We start from the raw sequence: 24,487 nt of genomic DNA on the forward strand, positions 1-24,487 counted from the left end.
TTTCATTTTCAGCTCATTAAATGGAATGTCAAGTGGGCAAAATCGAGCATTTTCGACACCATCTGCTTTTCGCATTTAATTTCTTGCAATTTCGTTTAAAACAATGCATACTATATACCTAGGTATTACATGAAATACAGTATCATAATAAATGTTTTGGGTGTAATGTGTTCATGCATTGAAGTATTGTATAGTCTTGCATGTAATGCTTGAATGAACTTATTTAAAAACGCTCACGAATTATTCCTCAACCTAATACATCATTTGTAAAACTTCTTTGTTAACATGGATTAACAATGGTCCTATTGTATGACAGGAACTTTAAATTAATTGTAATTAGGGTTCCTTAATATCATACTAAAACAGTTTGTCTTTCACAAAATTAGTTGATTTCTTTAAACTACTTGTTGAGGAAACAGGGCTATTCTGAGCAGTAATCACATAGATATGTTATGTGCCCTGCTCTTCCTGAAAAATTATAATTTATCTAATGACTTACAAAATAATATGATGTGATATTATATACATTTTTGTTAACTACGTATTATACATTAAGACCACCCACATACATGATTGAATAATTATGAACCAGTGTTAACCTATCAATCACTACCTGTGTGTCAGCAATCAGTGTGAGAGCACTACACTTGATACAATTCTTGGAAGAAATAATGATGTAGTGATAACTGAAAAACTTACATAAGGATAAACAGTAATAGCAGAACTGTTTTATCAAAGTTATGTAATTACTTAGATTTAATTTCATGTCACACATTCAAGCCGAGAAAAGCAAACATTCAGGAAACTGATACATCTACTGAATTCCATTGTTTTTTGTTGAAATTGACCAACAGAAATATTTTTTCACAAACCTGTTCAGGTTGCATATCCACAAGTGTAATTTCCTGGGATCGGCTCACCGAGGCTGACCGGTGATACTCTACAAGTTCATTCAGTGAACTAAACTTGACAACCCACAGGAAGAACTTGCCTTGCATATCCCGGAGCACTTTGAAATGTTGTACACCATTTGGACATCTTTTAACAAATGTGGCATATAATAATAAGTAACATTATAAACCAACTATGAATCCAGACACAAAACAAGTACAATAAGAAAGAACACGAAATTAAATAGTATTTTCGATGACTTACCAAACTATAACTATGTTACATGACAATACTGCTAAACATTCATGATCTATATTACCCATCACATGTTATCTATGTGAAGAGTGTTTCTTATTTGTGTGATGTGTTGTAGAAAACAAACATTTCATTCAGTTATTTTAATTTTCTATGCACTATAAACTTGCAAGTTTTCTGAAACCAACAGGTGAAGTCACATAATGAGGCTATTCATATTTCTACTCCCATCAGATGGTGAAAGATATGATTAAAGTTGGGTGGTTAGTGTTAGTGAGTTATATTGAATTAATGAACTGTTCTCATGTGAATCTTATCTTACAATGTCAGCACATTTTAGATTTTATCAAAAAATTATTTTCAAACTACACCCCCTTGTTTTAATCTAACAGACACCTACAGGTACACTTCTTCAATCCTAAACTATTTCACATGAAAATATATCAAACACAGTGTTGTGTGAAACCTGTAACAACATGAAAATGTGATTAATATTCCATAACTATAAGATGTCAGAAACTGTTTCTGAAAGTCAAAATTATTTAATATCAGTGATTGTAAGTCAGGAAAATATTAACAGAATGTTTCCACATTTGTTTTACTCACACACAAGCCCTGTTTTCAAAACAACTTTAATCCATCTCCTGACACAATGGAAGACCCAAACAAGCCCATGATTCTCTTTTATTAGCTCATGTTACAAGTTAACTTAACCTTAATCCAAGTCATGATATCATGGTGCAACTTGTCATGCTCCTAATTATCCTGTTATATGTGTCAGATAGAATCTTACAAAACTCATGGAAGACTGTTATCTAACATCATCTTCTACCTAAAAACCTAAACAAGTTTCTAATTTTCTCAGTTATCAAACATCATCTTCTAACTAAGAACCTAAACAAGTTTCTAATTTTTCTCAGTTATCTAACATCATCTTCTAACTAAGAACCTAAACAAGTTTCTAATTTTCTCAGTTATCCAATATCATCTTCTAACTAAAAACCTAAACAAGTTTCTAATTTTCTCAGTTATCCAACATCATCTTCCAACTAAGAACCTAAACAAGTTTCTAATTTTCTCAGTTATCCAGCATCATCTTCTAACTAAGAACCTAAACAAGTTTCTAATTTTTTCAGTTATCCAGCATCATCTTCTAACTAAGAACCTAAACAAGTTTCTAATTTTCTCAGTTATCTAGCATCATCTTCTAACTAAGAACCTAAAGAAGTTCCTAATTTTCTCAGTTATCCAGCATCATCTCCTAACTAAGAATCTAAACAAGTTTCTAATTTTCTCAGTTATCTAACATCATCTCCTAACTAAGAACCTAAACAAGTTTCTAATTTTCTCAGTTATCTAACATCATCTCCTAACTAAGAACCTAAACAAGTTTCTAATTTTCTCAGTTATCCAGCATCATCTTCCAACTAAAAACCTAAACAAGTTTCTAATTTTCTCAGTTATCCAACATCATCTTCTAACTAAAAACCTAAACAAGTTTCTAATTTTCTCATTTATCCAGCATCATCTCCTAACTAAGAACCTAAACAAGTTTCTAATTTTCTCAGTTATCCAACATCATCTTCTAACTAAGAACCTAAACAAGTTTCTAATTTCCTCAGTTATCTAACATCATCTTCTACCTAAAAACCTAAACAAGTTTCTAATTTTCTCAGTTATCCAACATCATCTTCTAACTAAGAACCTAAACAAGTTTCTAATTTCCTCAGTTATCTAACATCATCTTCTAACTAAAAACCTAAACAAGTTTCTAATTTTCTCAGTTATACAGCATCATCTTCTAACTAAGAACCTAAACAAGTTTCTAATTTTCTCAGTTATCCAGCATCATCTTCTAACTAAGAACCTAAACAAGTTTCTAATTTTCTCAGTTATCCAACATCATCTTCTAACTAAGAACCTAAACAAGTTTCTAATTTTCTCAGTTATCTAACATCATCTTCTAACTAAGAACCTAAAGAAGTTCCTAATTTTCTCAGTTATCTAACATCATCTCCTAACTAAGAATCTAAACAAGTTTCTAATTTTCTCAGTTATCTAACATCATCTCCTAACTAAGAACCTAAACAAGTTTCTAATTTTCTCAGTTATCTAACATCATCTCCTAACTAAGAACCTAAACAAGTTTCTAATTTTCTCAGTTATCTAACATCAGCTTCTACCTAAAAACCTAAACAAGTTTCTAATTTTCTCAGTTATCAAACATCATCTTCTAACTAAGAACCTAAACAAGTTTCTAATTTTTCTCAGTTATCTAACATCATCTTCTAACTAAGAACCTAAACAAGTTTCTAATTTTCTCAGTTATCCAATATCATCTTCTAACTAAAAACCTAAACAAGTTTCTAATTTTCTCAGTTATCCAACATCATCTTCCAACTAAGAACCTAAACAAGTTTCTAATTTTCTCAGTTATCCAGCATCATCTTCTAACTAAGAACCTAAACAAGTTTCTAATTTTTTCAGTTATCCAGCATCATCTTCTAACTAAGAACCTAAACAAGTTTCTAATTTTCTCAGTTATCTAGCATCATCTTCTAACTAAGAACCTAAAGAAGTTCCTAATTTTCTCAGTTATCCAGCATCATCTCCTAACTAAGAATCTAAACAAGTTTCTAATTTTCTCAGTTATCTAACATCATCTCCTAACTAAGAACCTAAACAAGTTTCTAATTTTCTCAGTTATCTAACATCATCTCCTAACTAAGAACCTAAACAAGTTTCTAATTTTCTCAGTTATCCAGCATCATCTTCCAACTAAAACCTAAACAAGTTTCTAATTTTCTCAGTTATCAACATCATCTTCTAACTAAAACCTAAACAAGTTTCTAATTTTCTCATTTATCCAGCATCATCTCTAACTAAGAACCTAAACAAGTTTCTAATTTTCTCAGTTATCCAACATCATCTTCTAACTAAGAACCTAAACAAGTTTCTAATTTCCTCAGTTATCTAACATCATCTTCTACCTAAAAACCTAAACAAGTTTCTAATTTTCTCAGTTATCCAACATCATCTTCTAACTAAGAACCTAAACAAGTTTCTAATTTCCTCAGTTATCTAACATCATCTTCTAACTAAAACCTAAACAAGTTTCTAATTTTCTCAGTTATACAGCATCATCTTCTAACTAAGAACCTAAACAAGTTTCTAATTTTCTCAGTTATCCAGCATCATCTTCTAACTAAGAACCTAAACAAGTTTCTAATTTTCTCAGTTATCCAACATCATCTTCTAACTAAGAACCTAAACAAGTTTCTAATTTTCTCAGTTATCTAACATCATCTTCTAACTAAGAACCTAAAGAAGTTCCTAATTTTCTCAGTTATCTAACATCATCTCCTAACTAAGAATCTAAACAAGTTTCTAATTTTCTCAGTTATCTAACATCATCTCCTAACTAAGAACCTAAACAAGTTTCTAATTTTCTCAGTTATCTAACATCATCTCTAACTAAGAACCTAAACAAGTTTCTAATTTTCTCAGTTATCTAACATCAGCTTCTAACTAAGAACCTAAACAAGTTTCTAATTTTCTCAGTTATCTAACATCATCTCCTAACTAAGAACCTAAACAAGTTTCTAATTTTCTCAGTTATCTAACATCAGCTTCTAACTAAGAACCTAAACAAGTTTCTAATTTTCTCAGTTATCTAACATCAGCTTCTAACTAAGAACCTAAACAAGTTTCTAATTTTCTCAGTTATCTAACATCATCTCCTAACTAAGAACCTAAACAAGTTTCTAATTTTCTCAGTTATCTAACATCATCTTCTAAATAAGAACCTAAACAAGTTTCTAATTTCCTCAGTTATCTAACATCATCTCCTAACTAAGAACCTAAACAAGTTTCTAATTTTCTCAGTTATCTAACATCATCTCCTAACTAAGAACCTAAACAAGTTTCTAATTTTCTCAGTTATCTAACATCAGCTTCTAACTAAGAACCTAAACAAGTTTCTAATTTTCTCAGTTATCTAACATCAGCTTCTAACTAAGAACCTAAACAAGTTTCTAATTTTCTCAGTTATCTAACATCATCTTCTAAATAAGAACCTAAACAAGTTTTGAATTTTCTCAGTTATCTAACATCATCTTCTAAATAAGAACCTAAACAAGTTTTGAATTTTCTCAGTTATCTAACATCATCTTCTAACTAAGAACCTAAACAAGTTCCTAATTTTATCAGTCCTCAATAAAGTGTTTACACATTTCATAACATATAAAGTATTTTATGTTCTGAAACACATCTCCTGACACACAGTATCTAATCGTCTAGCTGTTATTCACAAAACCACGCTAATACTGTATGATTAAAACATGGAATTTGACTTACTTAACAGAAAGCGAGAAATCTCCAGGGGAACTTTCACTCACTCTGATAAGAAATGCTCCCTCATGCTTGTTCATAAGTAGCTTCTCTGCATCTGCTCTTGTAATTCTACCATAGTACCAACTGAAACACATCAAACAAGTTTCTGCACAGATCAAATTATTCTAACAACACACACACACACACACGCACGTTTTCCTAATGAGGAAATTAAATTGAGAGTCAATCTTCAGGAATTTCACAATTTTTGAAGAAATGTTGTATATTAATGTTTTATGTTAGTAACCTGGTGTGTGTATACAATATTCTTACAACAGCATTGCTATTTCTGACACCAATATTTGATAGTCCAGTGTACCTTTAAGAAAATACATGTAATACCTGAATGCATTAATAATATTCCTTTATCAACACATAAAGGTTTCTTTACATTGCCAAATATATCTATCTACAAAAATTTGCCAAAAAGAACACAGCTTTCACACAAGTTGTACATATAGTGGTGTCAAACTTCAAGAGATTAGACATTAGTAACATTACATAAAGCAAAGAACTGGGTTTTATGCACATTTTTTTAGGATAGTTTAATTAATAGCATAAAACAATTTATATATATATATATATATATATATATGTGTGTGTGTGTGTGTGTGTGTTATAACTAATGAGATATAATCAGAATTTTAGCCTAAGAAATTGGTAAGTGCAGGGATACGAAACTGATGAATAGGTAGATTCTAAATGTTACAATGTTTTGTGTCCGATTAATTTTGTGATATTGATACTTCTAATTAAATTGGATCACAAAAGTTCCTATATTATTTCATAAGTTACTACTTTTTTAAGTCCTAATCTATGCAGTCAATTTGTTTTGATTAGAAGGTTTTTATATTCTTTTATTATCCAATAATAATTTTTTTAATATTTCAAGTGGGTAACAAGGAGCTATTTTAAATGTTCTTCCTTCTTCCACATTTTTCTATCACCTTACAAACAAAACTACAGAAAGAAACAATTTCTTATATATAGAGAGAGTTAAGTAAGTTACATTAAAACAGTTTTGAATATAAAACTTAACAGGTCATGTGAGGACCACAGCTGATATAAAGTTCCGGAACATATCGAGAACTACCTACTGACATTATCTCATGTTTCATAGGTAATGTGATGTCACCAACAACTGCTCATCTTTTGGAAAAGTACGTAATGACCCTTTCCAACATTAAATATTCATATATTTTCCTTTCATATTAGATACAATAAAACAGTGTGAAGAAGACTGAGTGTCAGACTGTTGCATCATTGTTTGATTTGGTTAAGTGTGTTGATTAGGCAACACATATTTAACATTTGTATCCATATGCACCAACATACATGTCTATATTCAATGTGTAATAATTTCATCATTGTACCCCCCCAAAAAAGTTGAATATAACCACCAAATGATTTTCTACATATTGTAAGCTGGTATCAGTCCATGTAAACACAAATTTCTTTGAAGACTTTCCTATACTTACATTGAGCCACAAGTAGGAAAGACACTATCAGAGTTTGAGGAATTTGTTTTCATAATTATTATAGATTAATATACTCTAGACTTTATTTGCATTATTAGAAAGCTTTTGTATGTCCACAATATTTGATACTTTGAATATCTTTAACCAAAGTAATAGGAGAGGTTTAATGTCAACTCAGGTTAAAGGTTACAATCACTAAGCTAAACAAATAAAAATATATCCACTATACTGTGTTAAGTGAGCTTTTCAAAAATTACTTAGAACAAAAAAGTGTCCATGCTAACAATAATTTTGTTGACTACAAGGAAAGTACTCTAACTGAATAAAAGCATTTAACCTAGAAGCAGCTCTCACTAAATGAGAGAGGATGTACTTACTCATGTTTCTTCATTTCAATATAATTACTTGGGATGAGTCCTTCTCTTCCATCTAACTCTGCTCTATACCAGTTCATATCATCTTCAACATTTAATACCTGATAAATGTTAATTGCATATATAAATTTTATTATAAGTCTAAAATATAACATGTTTAATGTGATTTTATAGTTACCATGTTACTGGACTTTTATGTGTACACTAATGATAGACATGTACAGTGTATACAAGATAATGTGGTTTTCAGTTTACCTACTAGTTGTAACTCAAGCTATGTTTTCTATCCCAAAGAATCAGTAAGAAATTTAGACTTTGTAAACATACTAAAACCCATTTTGTAGTGGATAGTTTAGAAATATGTTCCAAAGCAAAACATGAAGACACAAATTATTGGTAGACTGTAGTTTAACAGCTTTTACACTATGAATAAAAACAGGTCAAAGTTCACCGAGTTTGTACAGGACTAAACTTCTTACATTTCAAAACGACAAGTCAAATAAAGATAGCAGAAAACATTCCAACACTGGCAAAACATTTAGTGAGTGTAGAATAACATAGAAAAAGTAATATAATAATAATATATGTTGTTTTAACCCTACAAGTGTTGGTAACATATTATACATTTGTTCAAAACACAGGTTTACTAAGAGTGTATTTGCATGAAAATATCTTTACATATTTGTTTTAAATTTATGTTTACAAGTTTATAAAGTAAAATTAGGGTTCATAGCAGTATTAGGATATAGAGATAGAATATTAATTTGAAACTATATGCAGAGAACATTTCTGAAATCCTATATTTGACCATAACTTAAATATTTAAATCACTATAACACAGTATTTTAAATCAGAGTGTATAGAGTTACATAAAGAAAGTAAAATACGTCAACTGTCACCACAAAATAACACACAACTCTACCAACACTTGTAGATCAGCTATAGGTGGCTAACTCTTACATGATAACCCGAGGATTGAATTTTAACATAAGTAACCAGTGTAAACTCCAAACTGACAAATATGTTTTCTAATTTTTTACTCTTGATAATTTACACAGAAATATTAATAGGTACACTACACTTACAATACCTCCTTACTTGAAAATAAGCCAGAAGTTTATGGAAGCTTGTGCTAATAGAGGAAAATAACAGATTAGGAAAAGATAAAGGAAACCAGACAGGAAATAGGGTTAGGGTGAAAGCTGCTATAGGAAGGGGGGAGGAAAGAAGGAAAGTTGAGTTTACAACTGTTTAAGAATAAAAAAATATCATGGATATATGGACAGGTTCTGTAAGTAAGTAACAGTTTCTAATATATTTTAAATTTTGGCTGTTTGGACTGAGTTATAACACACTCAGGAGATCTGCATGGAAGGGGGGGGACTCTTACTACATACAAAGTTGTTTGTAGGGATAGAGAGCATATAAAGTCTAAAACTAGAAATGTTAGATTCTAAAGTACAAAATACAACAAGGAATGTTGATTATTTAAAAGAACCCAGACTTAGATGCAAGATTATCAGAGACATGCTTGCAGCAACAAGTGATCTAGTTTGACTAGTGAATTATATCAGCTCCAAATAAGCAGGATATAAATAAGATATCTGAAAAACTCTCAAATAAATTTAAAATATTCAAATTAAACATGCATAATGGCGAGAGGCTTAGGAAACTGACAATAAAAAAATTAACAAAGTTTGAATATAAAGAGTTAAACCATAAAAAAAGCTAAATAACAGCCTTAAAGACATGTCTGTAAGCTTTAAAAATAACCACAGTAAGATCACAAATAGGCCTAGATCTTATCCTTCTAATGCTAGATGTAACAGAAACAAAGCAGATGAGTTAAGGGCAATTGATAATCAGAACTATTTTTAAATTTTAAGTTACTGAACAGTGATAGGAAGGGTGGGGTACTATATATGAGGGATGAACTGCATCATGTTACAATAGAAAACAAAAAAAAAGAATAGTTGAGAGTTTGAATCTATGCAGGTTACACAAGAAGGGAAGAATACATATGACTGGAAATCATTTTAGCTTTCTCTTATTTATGTAAAGACACTGAGAAAGCATAATTAGTACATTAGAGTAAATATGGTGATGTTAAACTTTTTGGGGCATTTTCATCCATTCTGAGAAGATTGAATTTTGCCCTTTAAGTACCTTAAGTGCAAAGTAATGCATTCATATTATCAGCATTTGGATCATATGATATAAATGGGGATACATTCAATAGCATGACAAAAAGGATTTTACCTAAAAATATTAAATTATTCAAAAGAAAGTTAACTAGAGAGCTACTACATTTACTGTAGGTATAGAAAAGTTAACTTGTGGGATAAGAATTTTTTTTTTTTTTGAGAAAAGAAAGGTGAGAGATGGTTTTAATAAAGTTTATATGATTATATGGAGGATTGAAAAGATACAAGTTTCCAGTTTCTCTCTACTTTATTCTGACGATTACAGGATGAGAGGACAAGTTTAAGATTTAGAGAAATCAGGTTCAAACATCAGTTTTATTTTTCTAACAGGATGTTTCATGTACAAGTTGTTATTGGCAGAATTGGAGGCCAACCTCTTAGAGCCAAATTACAAGGGTATCCACGACGTCCTCAAAAATAAAGGGTAGGTTTAAATATTTACTCTTATCTAGGGTGAGTGTGTAAGGACAACCTTGTTATCCATGTTATGTTTTGACACATTAAAAGATTGGTGGACTGTGTAACATTATACCTCGATAATAGAAAGTTCAATAAAATTTTTCAGTCAAGATTAATTAACAAATGTGTACAGAGATTTGTCCTCATGATTTACACCAGATGGAAACAAATGATATAAATTACTTTGAGCTGGAATAACATGTGAAAAGATAGAGAGAAAGCTATTTTTGACAAGGACAACTTTACATGTAATGTAAAATTATGTTGAATTGTTTATGAATTGTTTGCACAGAATATTTTTTTTTAAGTTATAATACTAACAACAGTCTTGGCAAAAACACTTTACTATCTTCGTATCTAAACCATCAATCCAATGTCATCTTTGACACATGCATGTAAAACAACTACTCTAGAAGTTTACTGTGTATTTCTGTGTGATAATTGCTCACATCTTTAGTTATATATTTTGGGATTCTTGTAGCTATAATGAAAGTCCTTCCCTTTTATTATTATTATTTTTATTGCTTCAGTACTTACTCATGCTACCAAAACTAAAAGATACACTTATATGTCCACTAAACACTTCTATTTTACAATATACAGTTTTTCTTTATAAATGCATACAATTTACTTATTATTATTATATCATGGTTTTCAAAACTTCTGTGAAAGTAAAATATAATTTTTACTCATCATGTAAAAAATATTTATTAAATGCAGTTTTTTTAGGCCTATACTGTACATTAAACTTCAGATTTATAGATGGCATAATGTCCGTGATACACACTATAACATTTGTAACTGTTAATTTATAATAATAGTATTTTTGTGAATGATTAAATCAATCTGTCACATTTTAGTTTTATATTAAATTAATTAATTTATTACAGAGTTACCAACAGGCAACATCACACACAATATTATTGAAGTGCTAAGATGTGCTACTAATACTATATTAGTCTATAGTGGTATATTTCATTAATAAGAAAGTTAAATTTCAAAATTGAAAAATGTAAAAGCTTACCTTTAATATCTGTCCTTTCTTAAAGCTCAGTTCGTCATCGGCAGTTGCATTAAAATCATATTTTGCAATGGCTTCCATTTTTCAGCAGGTTTTTTCGGAATTAAATACACTTTTCAAGCAAATGCTATACCTCTAAAATAACTTTGTATCGTGAGTACAATTTCAATTTTGTTAGTGTACAAATACCGAAAGTTAAAAGAATTTTTCTTGCGAGTAGTAGTACTAGGCCTATACGCTATACTTTTATGGTGAACTATAACTACTACTAGTGGTATTACTTTCTGCACGGTCTACGCCTAGAAAACTTATCGTTAAGTCATACTAACACTAGTCAAACATGGTACAAACTAAAGTCTAAAGAGTAATTTATTAGTATTAGTAATACGATTAAAAATAAGATGTTTATGAGAACAATGTCAACATGTACTGTCAGTTAATATTATTAGTTTAACTGAAGTAGCAGCACTGTATACCCAGCAATTTTCACCCAATGTTAATTGTACTTCGAGCTCATTTAGTTTGATCTCCTTTTTTTTCACATCACGTATCAGTAGAGTCGTATGTAGTTCATACTGCAAAAAGATTGAGATTTATGTTTAATAAGTAACCAATTTGTTAAAATTATTAGCGTGTGCGTTTTGACAAAAGTTATTAAACAATTTTATTTGTTATAAAAAATCCACCTACTTTATATTTTTATTATTGATATTACTTATGTAGAATTTACTGAAACATAAAATATTCAAAATTTGCTTAATCTAGGGGCCTTCAGTTACAAATATATCTTTGCCCACACAGCAAACTCCACGATATTGATATTACTTCTAATTATAGCCAGTGTTTTTTTTACATGGTATGGAGATTCATTAAGTCCATGGAGTGATACGTACACATGTTCAATTTTGCATTTTCTATTGTTTTTTAACATTACTTCGCCCCTTGTGGATGGACTTTTCACCAAATTTGGTATCAAGGCTTTTAGGGGCCATGCAAAATTGCAGTTTCTTATTTTGTGTTTTGAAGTTTGTGAGTATTTTACGTTTTTAGAATAAAATATAGGCGAAGCAACTTTTCATGTCCTAAGATAACCTTTCATTAATCATGAATTTACATAACTTCCATCCAGTGGATGGGTATTTGAGCCAGTAATGAATAAAACGTTTTACTTTTGTTGGTATCACATAAGTGCATTTCCTGAACCATATAAAAACCAAACTAAAACCTCGAAAGTAATTTTATAAACAAAAAATAACAAACATGCTAATACCTTAAAATTAATTTATATATGTCAATGTTTTAAACGAATTAAGTTCTGAATTAATTTTGATTAATTAAAACTGAATTGCATGCAAAACTTATGAAATGTAAAAATGACAAAAACTAAGAAATTAAAGCAAAAATTCCGTGAAAACGAAATTTAATGGGAAGGTACCATAAGAAGTGTATAATAGAATGTTTAAATCTTTACCACAATGTCTGAAAAATCAGCTGTGATACTGATATTTATTTTTCAGTCCTAAAGTAAACCCAATTGTGTTTCTAGGGTTTAAAAATCTTCTCTTCACACACACACACGTTTTTATCATTTTTTCAAATAAGGAATTAATTACTTAACGATGAAACAACGTAAAATTTTTAATTTATTTTTACTTTTCAAGTAAGCACACGTTTTTCAAGTAAATACGTGGTTTTTGGTGCATTAGAAAATAAAGGATAAAAATTTTAATAAAATCAAACACAATTTAAATAGATTACAAAATAGCTAAAAAAAAGTTTGATAACTTTTCTGTCACGAGATGGCAATACAAGAACAACTTTTGAGGGCACCTAAATATACACATGCACTGATTTATTCTCATTTCAAAAACGCGAATCGCGTTTTGTTTTTTTTGAGCAGCCGAAAAAACAACAACAGGGATTTAGAGTGAGAGAAGAAGAGAAAGAAAGAAGGAAAAAAATCAATGTAAGCAGCTAATCACCTCATTTCAATAGTAACTTTCACAGATATATTAAAAAATAGCAGGTCTCTATAATAATAAATAAAGAGCTCAGTCAGAAAACAATGATACTCCAATGTTAGTAAATAATTAGCAGAATATAATAATTAGTAGCATACAGGAGCGTAGATCCTGGGGGGGATGGGATATACTTCCCCTCCTTCATTTTAGGTGGGGGGTATGGTGTATACAATTATCTTCCCCCTACAGTTTGGTCTGTTGAATTGTTTTATTGCATCACAGGCCTACAAATTGTGTTTTGTTCTTGTGATTCTCGCGTTCTTACCAATGGAATTGCATAATTAGGCCTAGATGTAGGCTTTTTCAGAAGCCGAAATGTACATCTTTAATATGGGCGTGCTTCTAAGCTTTTCAATCTAAGCGATAGTTCGTAACTATCAGTCAGTAGGCATAATTATACATGCAAGTATCGTGGCAATAAGATTACTCTGTGACTGCATGTTTACAGCTTTCAGGTTCACGTAATCAGAAATTACCAATTTGCTAATTGAACAGTCCACATAAGTGGTTGCAAAAATCATCCCCCCCCCGTCGGGTGTAAAAAATCTACGCCCCTAGTAGCATACTATGTTCAACTAATCAAGAGAGAACCCTTAATAATTGCAGGTGTAATTAAATCTCATGTCTCTCAAGAAAAGAAATTATGAGCTAAAAGTTAAAACAAACAAATAAAAACACATACAAAAAAAACAACAAAAAACTCACAGCCATTCTATAAGCGGCTATGCTGCGGCTAATAATCGCTACCCTAATTTCGATAAGTTGTGATATAAATAAATTGTTGAATAATTACATTTCACTAGTTTACAGTTTGCTGTTCTAAATAGCCTCTCAGCCATTATTATGCCTATCGTAAATTAGTCAGGCTGAATTGCTGTAGTATTGAGGAAGAGGTTTTGTTGGTATTGGATATAGCAAACATAGTATGATTAATTTATTATTATACCATTATCTTTACTTTCATTCAGAAGTTTTTATTAATATTAATAATAATTTTAGGCAATTTGAAGTTTAAATTAAATTACACTTTCGTTGGAACGCTAAGATACAAAAATAAAAGTTAGAAGATTTACCTTTTTACACATACTCACAAAACCTAAATAACCATCACAAATATATGAAACTAATCTACCTTAGAGAAGTTTTGGTGTAAACATAATTGTCAACTCTCGCTGTATAAAATAAAAATCTTGAACGTTGATATTTTAAAATTTAACCAGAAGGATGTGTTTTGGTTTGTACAGTAACATTTACGTTAATGTAGATCAAATTTCGTTTCAATAGTTCTGTATTTTCATCCTGAAAGTTTGTTGGATTTTAGAATTGGAGTGATAGTAATATTACTGAATCGTACGTGATGTCTTTTAAGCTCACACTGATGCCTGGAGTTGTGTATCGAATTTTTTGCTTCCTGTTTCTTCAATTTCGTTGATAGTTTTTGTTTCCATATGATAAATCGTGTCTTGAAACTTTAATGTGGATTTTTCCAAACTATAGTGAACACTATGTTTTCTCCCTGCAAAATTTTCTTGGTTTTTAACCTATTAATGACTGAGTGCCGATAGTGTTGCAGGTTTTATTATTGGCTTTTTACCTACTAATGACTGAGTGTTGGCAGTATTGTAGGTGTGATTGTTGGTTTCATCTTCTAATTACTTAGTGATGGCAGTATTGTAGGTTTCATTGTTGGCTTTTACCCAACTAATGACTAAGTGTTCACAGTGTTGTAGGTTTTCATTGTTGACTTTACCCTATTAATGACTAATGTTGTAGGTTTCATTGTTGGCTTTTACCTAGTAATGATTGAGTGTTGGCAGTACTGTAGGATTCATTGTTGGCTTTTCAATGTTGGTAGTGTTGCAGGTTTTATTATTGGCTTTTTACCTACTAATGACTGAGTGTTGACAGCGTTGCGGGTTTCATTGTTGGCTTTTACCCTACTAATGAGGTTCCCCTCGGTGGGCTGAGCAGATAGCCTTTGTGGCTTTGCTAAAAGAAAACACACACATACGCACAGGTTTTCATTGTTGACTTTTACTCTACTAATGATTGAGTGTTCACAGTGTTTTAGCTTTCGAAGATTTGGTAAATGACAACTTTTAATAAGTTACTCCTTTCAGACCTGACTTATATTGATTTCTAAACGATATCTGGTTCGTGAAGAAATGACGTGGATGTTCAGAATTCTAAACTGAAACAGACAATTTCCAAATAAATTTAAATTGATTTGGTTGAAATATTTAAATATATTAAACATTTTTATCGACTCGTACAAACTCTGGAACGTTTAGTTGCAGTTTTAGTATACCCATTTCTAATAGAATGAAAAATTTAGATTTATTTATTCTGACGGGATGCAGAAAGAATATATTATAATATGCTCATCACACTACATTTGCCTATTTTGTGATATTCAGAGCTGACGGGACGAAAACAGATACTTCTTCATCAAGGTGCAATTTTACCAATTTTCATGAACAAGTACTATTATGTATGAATCATTACCAATTTTCATGAACAAGTACTTTTATGGTGTGAATCATAACTAATTTTCATGAACTGGTACTCTCATGGTGTGAACAATTAATAATTTGCATGAATAACTATTATTATGGTGTGAACCATTATTAATACTAATGAATAACTATCATTATGGTGTGAACCATTACCAATTTCCATGAACAAGTACTATTGTGGTGTGAACCATAACCAATTTTCATGAACTAGTACTATTATGGTGTGAACCATTAATAATTTGCATGAATAACTATTATTATGGTGTGAACCAATATTAATACTAATGAATAACTACCATTATGGTGTGAACCATTATTAATTTCCATGAATAACTACTATTATGGTGTGAACCATTATTAATTTTTATAAATAGCTACTATTATAATGTGAACCATTATTAATTTTTATAAATAATTACTATTATGGTGTGAACCATTATTAATTTTAATGAATAACTACTATTATGGTGTGAACCATTATTAATTTTTATAAATAACTACTATTATGGTGTGAACCAGATCGAAGAAGTGAACTATAATTGTTATAAATTTAATTTATGTCATTTACAAATCAGTTTTTTAGGGTAAAAGCTAAAAATACAACATTATTTATCTTTTTTTTTTAAATTTAAACATCGGTTATTTATTTCTTTATATCTATAATTATAAATTTTACTTTAATTTATATTAAACAGGTGAATCAGTAGGCTTAAACGCCATAACAAATAGATACAACCTTGCCATCTAACGGCCTGACTACAAAACAAAGGCATCTTTAGAAGTAATAAAAAAGCAAATTTTATCCAACGCTTTCATACCCTGGCGGCAGAAAGATCCATCCATGAAGCCTCAAACAGGGTTTGAAAATATAATCAACTGCTCAGACGGCACAGTTAAAACGAAACATAATTTATGGTATCAGTTTTTACCGATTAAGGTTATAACATCTCTAGCTTACCTTTGAAATATTTTTTAATGTTTCGTTTCCTGCAAATTTTATTGGTGGAATATAAAATTTAAGATTACAATTCATAACGTACACTGGTGTACGAAGTTAACTTAACTATTTTCATTCTTGATTGACATGTGTCATCAGATGGGACAGATACATCCTCCATTATTATAAAAAAATGAAATATTTATATTTTTTATAGAACAGAATTTAATAGTGGTGTAGTTGAGGGTAGACGCGGGTATATATTGTTTACAATACGACTGCCAGGTCTGCACCGCAACCACTTAAATGGCTAGTTGTATTATTTAAAACAAAACGAAGATATATAAAATCTTTTTAACCCTAAAACCACTGAAAGTTTTTCCTGGTTTCATAAGTTCACGTAAACATACTTTCTGTTTCTATCATTGTACAGATTCCTCTGATACTAACAATATCCTATTCTCTTCTATTATACTATTTCTAACGTCATTAACACTTATGACGTCGCATTGTATTGTCATTGTACTATTTTTAATGTAATCGATAATGAAAGTACTCTTTCTGTTAATTAATGTTAACTTACTAAACTGTATCTACAGTTAAAGCAATTGCCTGATAACTTTTAACACTTGTCATTGCTCTGTTCAGTGACACGTCTTTACTGCTACAGTGATGCTAGAATATAGTTATCACTCATGTACCTGAATTTAAGAAAAAATCACAAACTCTAACCTTGGCCCTTCCTGTTTATATTCTGGTACGCTATCCTCTAGAGCAGTGGTTCCCAACCTTTTTTTTATGCCCCGCACCCCTAAAAAAATTTAATATGTTCTCGCACCCCTCACAGTAATTATTTATTTAAGAATAAAGGTGAAGGTTGCCAAAACAAATGTTCCCTGATTGGGAACCACTGCCTGGAGGCTGCTAGCCCAACTATGTTTTGTCCACCGAGTTTTGATCTTGTTTTGATTACGTGTATATTCTTCACTAGGATGATAGAAGAATTACAGGTTCGGATCCCGTCAAGTTTCGCTATTCACTTATTCACGCAAGTTTCTGAACCAGAAGCTTCACTTTAGGAGAAAAACGAAATTATGATGAACAATTATAAATTTAAATATTAATTACATGAAAATATTTACTGCATCCAGTATTAAGTTCGATTTACCAAAGAGTAATAAGAAATCAGATGGCGCTACAATCGAAATAGAGATTTTAAAAGAAAATGTTAAAAGTGAAATATTGCTCGTATAACCCCTCCCAAAGGCGGAATAATAAGACTAATGGCTTATAGTGCAAAAACCCAGGTTACGATACGCTAGGTGTGCACACTGTGTAGCCTTACGCTTAACAACAAACAAACACAAAACACTTCTCGCATGGTTGAAATAGAACTGTAAGTGTTGTTGTAGTTATGTCAGGGTATTTGATAGTCATCTTTAAATGTTTCTCATGTAATATTGACAGCTAGTCATCGCCACCCACCGCCAACTCTTTCACCAGCGAATAGTGGGATTGACCGTCACTTATAACGTCCCCACGGCTGAAAGGGCGAGCATGTTTGGCACGACGTACACCGAGAAGAAAGTATCGTTTAAAGTTTTTAAATATGTACATTCGATTATCCGTTACTAAATAAATAGCATTGTTTGGGTTTGTTTAAGCGTCACTGTAAGGTATTGTTGTAATAGAACAATTCGGTATTACTATGACAACAGAACTTTGATTTTAATCTTGAAAATAAAAAACTTGTGAAAGGCGATTACTTGTAAGGGGTTTACCAATTTTATTTAAATATGGGAAAAATAGGAAAACGTATGAGGAGAAAGCTTCAAAAATGGTTTAGGTGTTTGATTCCATCTTGGTATGTGGTTTTTTCATATGGTCTAAATTGCGTAGATACTCCCTAAACCTTCATTTGCGAGATAACCCTGTTGCTTAATTATGCCTTTCTTGTTATTATTACAGATATTATTATTCTACATTAACATTTATTTTCACAATTCAAACTTTATCGCATAGTTGAATAATTTAATACAAAATATTACTGCAAGAGTAATTAGAAAACAGTGGACGATGATAACTATAAAAAAAAGATTTTATTATTGTAATTACGTGAAACAGTGTTTTGTATTAAATGCAACAGTCATTTCTTATTACGCCTCTACATATTTTGTTTAATACAAGCTTAAAGGAAACATCAGTAATAGCATTAGGATATTCTTATTTTCTTTTTCGAATGAAATTACCGTGCTCAGTTTATCTAATTTCTGGGTCTATAAGTTTGTTGTGTCAATATGGTGATACTGTACTAGCTTTCTTTGGAGCAGACCAATACACTTTATAAAATTTTGTTAACATATTAAAGAAAGCAATAATATGAGGAATTAATAGATGAACTAATCAACATTTTTTTGAACAAGACTAATATATTTAACTTTCGTTTTTGTCATATTTTTATACATTTGTTTTGTTTGTTTGTTTTTTAAATTTCGCTCAAAGCAACTCAAGGGCAATCTGCGCTAGCTGTCCCTAATTTAGCAGTGTAACACCAAAGGGAAACCAGATAGTCATCACCACCCACCGCCAACTCTTTTACCAACGAATAGTGGGATTGACCTTTACATAATAACGCCCCCCACGGCTGAAAGGGCGAGCATGTTTAGTGCAGCCTTCAGGTTACGAGTGGAACGCCGTAACCCATCTGGCCATGCCGGGCCATTTATATACATTATTATGTGATTTTTTGTTTTGTTTTTAATTTCGCGCAAAGCCACACGAGGGCTATCTGCGCTAGCCGTCTCTAATTTAGCAGTGTAAGAATAGAGGGAAGGCAGCTAGCAATCACCATCCATCGCCAACGTTAGGATTACTCTTTTATTAATGAATAGTGGGATTGGCCGTCACTTATAACGCCCCTACGTCTAAAAGGGCTAGCATGTGTGGTGTGAGGGGATTGAAACCCGCGACTCTAAGATTACAAGTCGAGTGCCGTAGCCACTTGACCACTTGGCCATTCTGGGCCCATGATTATGTGTGCGTGTGTACATGTTTTTCTTATAACAAATCGACATCGGGTTATCTGCTGTATCCACCGAGAGTAATGGAACCCCTGATCTCACCGTTGTGGATCCAAAGACTTACCTCTGTCCCACAGGGGGACATATGTGATTAAAAGCAGTCACTTCTTTAATTTTCAACATGTTTAAGTCAAAGGGGGAAAAAATAACAATATGCATTGTGGACAAAATTAGATTTACATGTATTAAACAACTTACATTAATAAATGTGCATTTACATTTATATTTATTCCATCTTTTTTCTTTTGTTTAGCTATTTTTTATTTTTACTAAATTATTTTTTACATACGTAATATTAGTCTCATGCCCCAAGTGACTCAGTAGTAAATCGAAAAGCTTAAAACGCCAAAATACGGGTTACGAAACTCGTGATGGGTACAACACAGGTGACCCATTGTGTAGCTTTGAGCTTAATTCCAAACAAGCAAACAAAATACTTTTACTAATTTACTTTATAGCTGCACTAGAAGTGATGAAGAAAAGGAAATCTGCGGTATAGAGGTAGAAGGTGAAGAGACAGAAGAACTAGTGGAAGTAGCAGAATTTAAAAACTCTAATGAAAAGACAGTGAAAAGTTATTTTCCAGTCGAAATAACCACGGTTGGTCATCCACAGAAAAATGAAAAATATAAGTTGATCTTTTCTGAAACAAACTTGTTTCGCACCAGTGACTATTCACTTCCCGAAAGTACATTAACATTCGAAACAAAAGTTCAAATACATCAAGTCGAAGAATCATACGGTTGTGAGAGATCAAATTCTCACTTTTCAACTTTTTTATGCAACGCACTCAATTTCTCACTACAGTAAAGAATTAGAGGGCAACTATACAGAAATAGAAAACATGAAAAATATTTTGCAGTTTGGAAACTTAACTCGATCAGCCACTGTTGACTGTGTGCCAATATTAACCATGAAAAACAGTCAACTACAGGAATATATAGTTACCTTCCTGGAAATAAAAAGAAACCTTTGGTACAACGGTGGATATTCCCTTGTTGAAACATCAGAGATACTTGTAACGAAACCAACAACAAGTAAAATTTCCAGTATTACGAAGCAGAAGAACTTGATGGACAGAACTCTGTCATATAAAATCGGTAAGATAATTTTAAATATCCTTATAGTTTATGTTATACAATGTGAGCCGGTTATGGCCTAAACGTTAGTGTGACGAGATGTGAAATCGAAAGATCTAAGATTGAAAATTCCACTAGACAAGCTCCATACTGTGGGAGAGTAAATACAGTTATTATTTTCAAACACACATACAAAACACTGTTAGTAGCGGGCACTGCTGACTGGATGGTTTCTTTGTAGTGTCTGTTTTTTTTTTTAAGTACGTTCAGGTAATTAATTTCAATAACTTAAAACTCGCAAATGTTGTTTTACGCGTAACATTGTGGTTAATCAGTAATCCAATTAGAACTATTTGGTATAACTGAATTTATTTCAAGAACGGCAATATAATTGTGTTAAGTGAATTAGTATCGGAACTGATCTATTATTTGGAGACAAAAAAAAAAGAATCTACTTAATTACTGTGATGATGTTTATTAACACCCGGGTGCTTGGTTAGCTTTGATGAAATGGAAATTATTACAGAATATTTTTAATCAAATATTGGACATCTGTAACGTTTTGTTCAAAGATTTCGTTGTTTTGCTAAAACAGTTTCTGTTAATCTAGTTTTGTTTTTGTTTTTTTCAGCATCTACATCATCAGTACAACCGTATCGTTCTTCCTTTAATGTTAGGAACTTGAGAAATTGTTCTTTATTCACACTCACAAATAGCAGCAAAATTTTCGTTTATAGCAGCAGCATTTTCATTCTCTTCTGTATTTTGGCTTCTTGTATAAACTATCTTATACCTTTACTATACTGGAGATAGGAAACTATTAATAATTTAAATTCAAAACATGTTTACTAACGTTACTTCCTTCACGAGTATAATAACAGATATTTTTAATTGAAGTACTTTATACCTTAATAATTGTTTTGGTTTAAGCAAAATTATCTACCGGTCTCGTTGTCGGAATTTATATTTCTTTTCAACATAAATTATGTTATTTTATGAAATGAAATATTATTATTATTAGTTGACACCTACTCATGAGTTTCAGCTCAACCGCCTGTTTGTTTAGCTCTCGAAAAATCTGGAAATTATGTAAAGGTTTGAAATAATTTGACCTTTACTTTCTTTTGACCTCTATATTATTTGACGTTACTTTTAATTTTATTTTGTAACTTATTTTGAAAATTATATTTTTGTTGGCATTCCTTCTTATCACCATAAAAAAAAATCTGAGATCCGATACTTAACTGGCATAATGAACATTGTGAAACGATTCAGTAAAACTCCGGTGACATTTTTTATTGTCAGAATGTCGATAATGTAACTGCGCAGCACTTGGAATACAAGAAGGTCTTGAAATAAATACCAAAATTGTAATTAAAAATTGTGTACAAACTGCAGTGATTTACCATAACAACATGAAGCTGACATGTACGTTTTCATTGATAACAAAAATGTTGTTCACAGCTAATTTAAATAATTGCCTCCCGACCTTGGTGGCTTGGCAGCACGTCTAAGACCTTATAGCACTAAATATCTAGTTTCGATGCTCACGATGGACATAAAATAGATAGCCCAGTGTGTAGCTGTGTGTTTAACAGCAAGCAATTATCAGCAAGATTAAAGCATTTTTAGCACTTTGGAATCGTGGGTAGATTATAAGAGTGACAGTCAAATCCAGCTATTAAATCAGTAAATAATAATTCAAGAAATGATTTTAGATGGTGTTGAATGACTGGCTTCCTTTTGACTTCGAAACTCAGGACGGCTTTGTGCGTGTGATCGCATGTGATCACGTGTAGCTTTGATTCAAAACCTAGAAAACAAGCTACTGTGAAATCCTATTTTCATTTCCACGTGGTTTTAAATCCTACAAGAATTATACAGAAAATAAATAGTGCACAGATGTTTTCAGAACACATGTTTACCCCTTGCTGTGCACACCAAGAAAGGAATAACCTTGATTTTTGTTATGAACAACACAGTGCTTCACATTCGACTTTGTGTGTGTTGCTTTTTTTCTCAGTGTTCTAGATTGACTATTTAAATTCAGAATGTCTCACGATCACTAATTTTACTGGGTCATGGTAACACCACCACATGGTATAAAAAAAAATTGAGGAACAGTCCAAGTTGTCCACAAAACACGACAGTAACAACATGATCGTTAAGGTAAGGAACTGTATTTTCACGTTGACAATTATTAATATTATAAACTACTAGCCCGTAAACTAAAGTATTAGCTAAGTTTGGTGTATTATTCATATTGAACACTGGATATACATAACATTATTGTTCACGCAGTATCTCGCATAACTTTATTGTTGAATATTTTTTATACCTGGCATAGGATAAGAATAAAAATATAAATAGAATAAACATAATAAAACTTGGAATTCTGATTTTTTAGTTTTTAATAATATTGCTTGCTTATCTTTTGATCATTTTCTTGTATGACTAGACAGTTGCTTTTAAAGCAAACAAAACAGATGATAACAGTTTATCATTATTGTATTTATTCATAAGATTACGTATGTAAATACATATAGCTTTTCACGTAATATTTTTATGTTTTAATGGAATTATTTTTCAGATTGCCACCTTTTTCGCCTTGCTATTTGTCGTTCGTGGTGGTCTGTACCATGGTTTAGCAGGCGGTTCTAGTGTCAGTTCTCGCCGCCAGGATGTGAGTAATATTTTACTATCCTATAAAGTGACGTATTTTTTTGCCATAAAGAGTAATAAAAATATATTTAACGAATGAAATTCAGCTAAAGGTAATAAGTTGAATTACATAACATATTTACCCACCAATGTTTAGTATAAGCACACATGAAATTTTAGGATAGCTAATTGATTTAACTCGATTCGAATGAAAATTAATGAAGGCAAATGTTTATCGATTGCTTCTAAATTTTTTAAACACAATTAAAAATATTACAGGACTTTGGTAACTACGCCTTCATCTACGACATTGTTGACCCACTCAGGGCCACCAATGGCCGTAGGGAGGCTGGAGACGGATACGGAAACAAACAGTCTGACTGACATCGACGGTCGGGCCCGCAGAGTTGAGTAAGTTGCTGATGGTGCTCGTTTCCGTGCTGTGATAAAGACAAACGAACCAGGAACCGCCGCTAATGCTCCTGCTGCAGCCATTGTGGCCTCCAGCCAACCAGGTGTTGTCGCTCACGGACCTGCTGTAGTGAAGGCTCATGTTGCTACTGCCTCTGCCTATGCATATGGAAACCCTGTTCACGCCGCTGGTATCTATAGGGCTCCTGTGTATGGAGCTGGATTCTTGAAGTATCATTAAATGCACATGTGTATTTTAGTCCTTTCATTAAGATATATCAATGTATACACACATGAATTATCTTAAAGAATATTCTGTTTCAGCTACTAACATTCTAAGCTTCAAATTCTCGACCATCTAAACCCGAATTCTTCCCGAGTATTAGTATCGTATCTTTATTTACACAAAAGTCTTAACTTATTGCAGTATGCTGAAAATGATAGTGTGAGACAGAACTGTATCGTTCTGTCCACCGAGGGGAATTTTTTGTATACACTCACAACTGCCTGTATATTTTGTATTTATGTAATAAATCTTATTTGGTTGGTACAGAAGAACTAGTATCAAATACTTTTCGCATGTTTTTCAACATAGCAGTTTCGAGAATAAAAGTGCCATTGAAAGTCGAGCTGTAAACCAGCTGAATAATTACATCTAATGACTCGATTTAATACAACTTATTGCACGTTAACGTTAATATTTATTTA

General features: G+C 31.5%; 2 protein-coding genes across 2 annotated transcripts; one reads left to right on the plus strand and one right to left on the minus strand.

Moving 5' to 3' along the window:
• Positions 1 to 797: 797 nt before the first annotated feature.
• LOC143236536 (growth factor receptor-bound protein 2-like) lies at positions 798 to 11,885 on the minus strand. Its single transcript, XM_076474840.1, has 4 exons — positions 11,078 to 11,885; positions 7,394 to 7,491; positions 5,503 to 5,622; positions 798 to 1,038 (listed from the first exon to the last, which is right to left on the minus strand). The coding sequence occupies exons 1-4, from the start codon at positions 11,153 to 11,155 to the stop codon at positions 798 to 800; spliced, it is 537 nt and encodes a 178-aa protein (XP_076330955.1). The 5' UTR covers positions 11,156 to 11,885.
• A 10,236-nt stretch (positions 11,886 to 22,121) lies between these two features.
• On the plus strand, positions 22,122 to 24,261 carry LOC143238339 (adult-specific rigid cuticular protein 15.7-like). The gene is made up of 3 exons (XM_076478486.1): positions 22,122 to 22,876; positions 23,298 to 23,390; positions 23,648 to 24,261. Exons 1-3 carry the CDS (start codon positions 22,865 to 22,867, stop codon positions 23,750 to 23,752), a joined length of 210 nt encoding a protein of 69 aa, XP_076334601.1. The 5' UTR covers positions 22,122 to 22,864; the 3' UTR covers positions 23,753 to 24,261.
• Positions 24,262 to 24,487: the final 226 nt, after the last annotated feature.

Source organism: Tachypleus tridentatus, chromosome 13 (assembly GCF_004210375.1).
Source record: "Tachypleus tridentatus isolate NWPU-2018 chromosome 13, ASM421037v1, whole genome shotgun sequence".
NCBI lineage: Eukaryota > Metazoa > Arthropoda > Merostomata > Xiphosura > Limulidae > Tachypleus > Tachypleus tridentatus.

What these genes read in the sequence shown, in the direction of transcription:
- LOC143238339 (XM_076478486.1), top strand. An exon ending in TCAGTTCTCGCCGCCAGGAT is followed by an intron (nt 23,391 to 23,647) that starts GTGAGTAATATT and finishes AAAATATTACAG; the next exon opens with GACTTTGGTAACTACGCCTT.
- LOC143236536 (XM_076474840.1), bottom strand. Translation starts at nt 11,155, where the DNA reads ATGGAAGCCATTGCAAAATATGATTTTAATGCAACTGCCGATGACGAA. An exon ending in AGAAAGGACAGATATTAAAG is followed by an intron (nt 7,492 to 11,077) that starts GTAAGCTTTTAC and finishes AACATTTATCAG; the next exon opens with GTATTAAATGTTGAAGATGA. An exon ending in GATTTCTCGCTTTCTGTTAA is followed by an intron (nt 1,039 to 5,502) that starts GTAAGTCAAATT and finishes ATTTGTTAAAAG; the next exon opens with ATGTCCAAATGGTGTACAAC.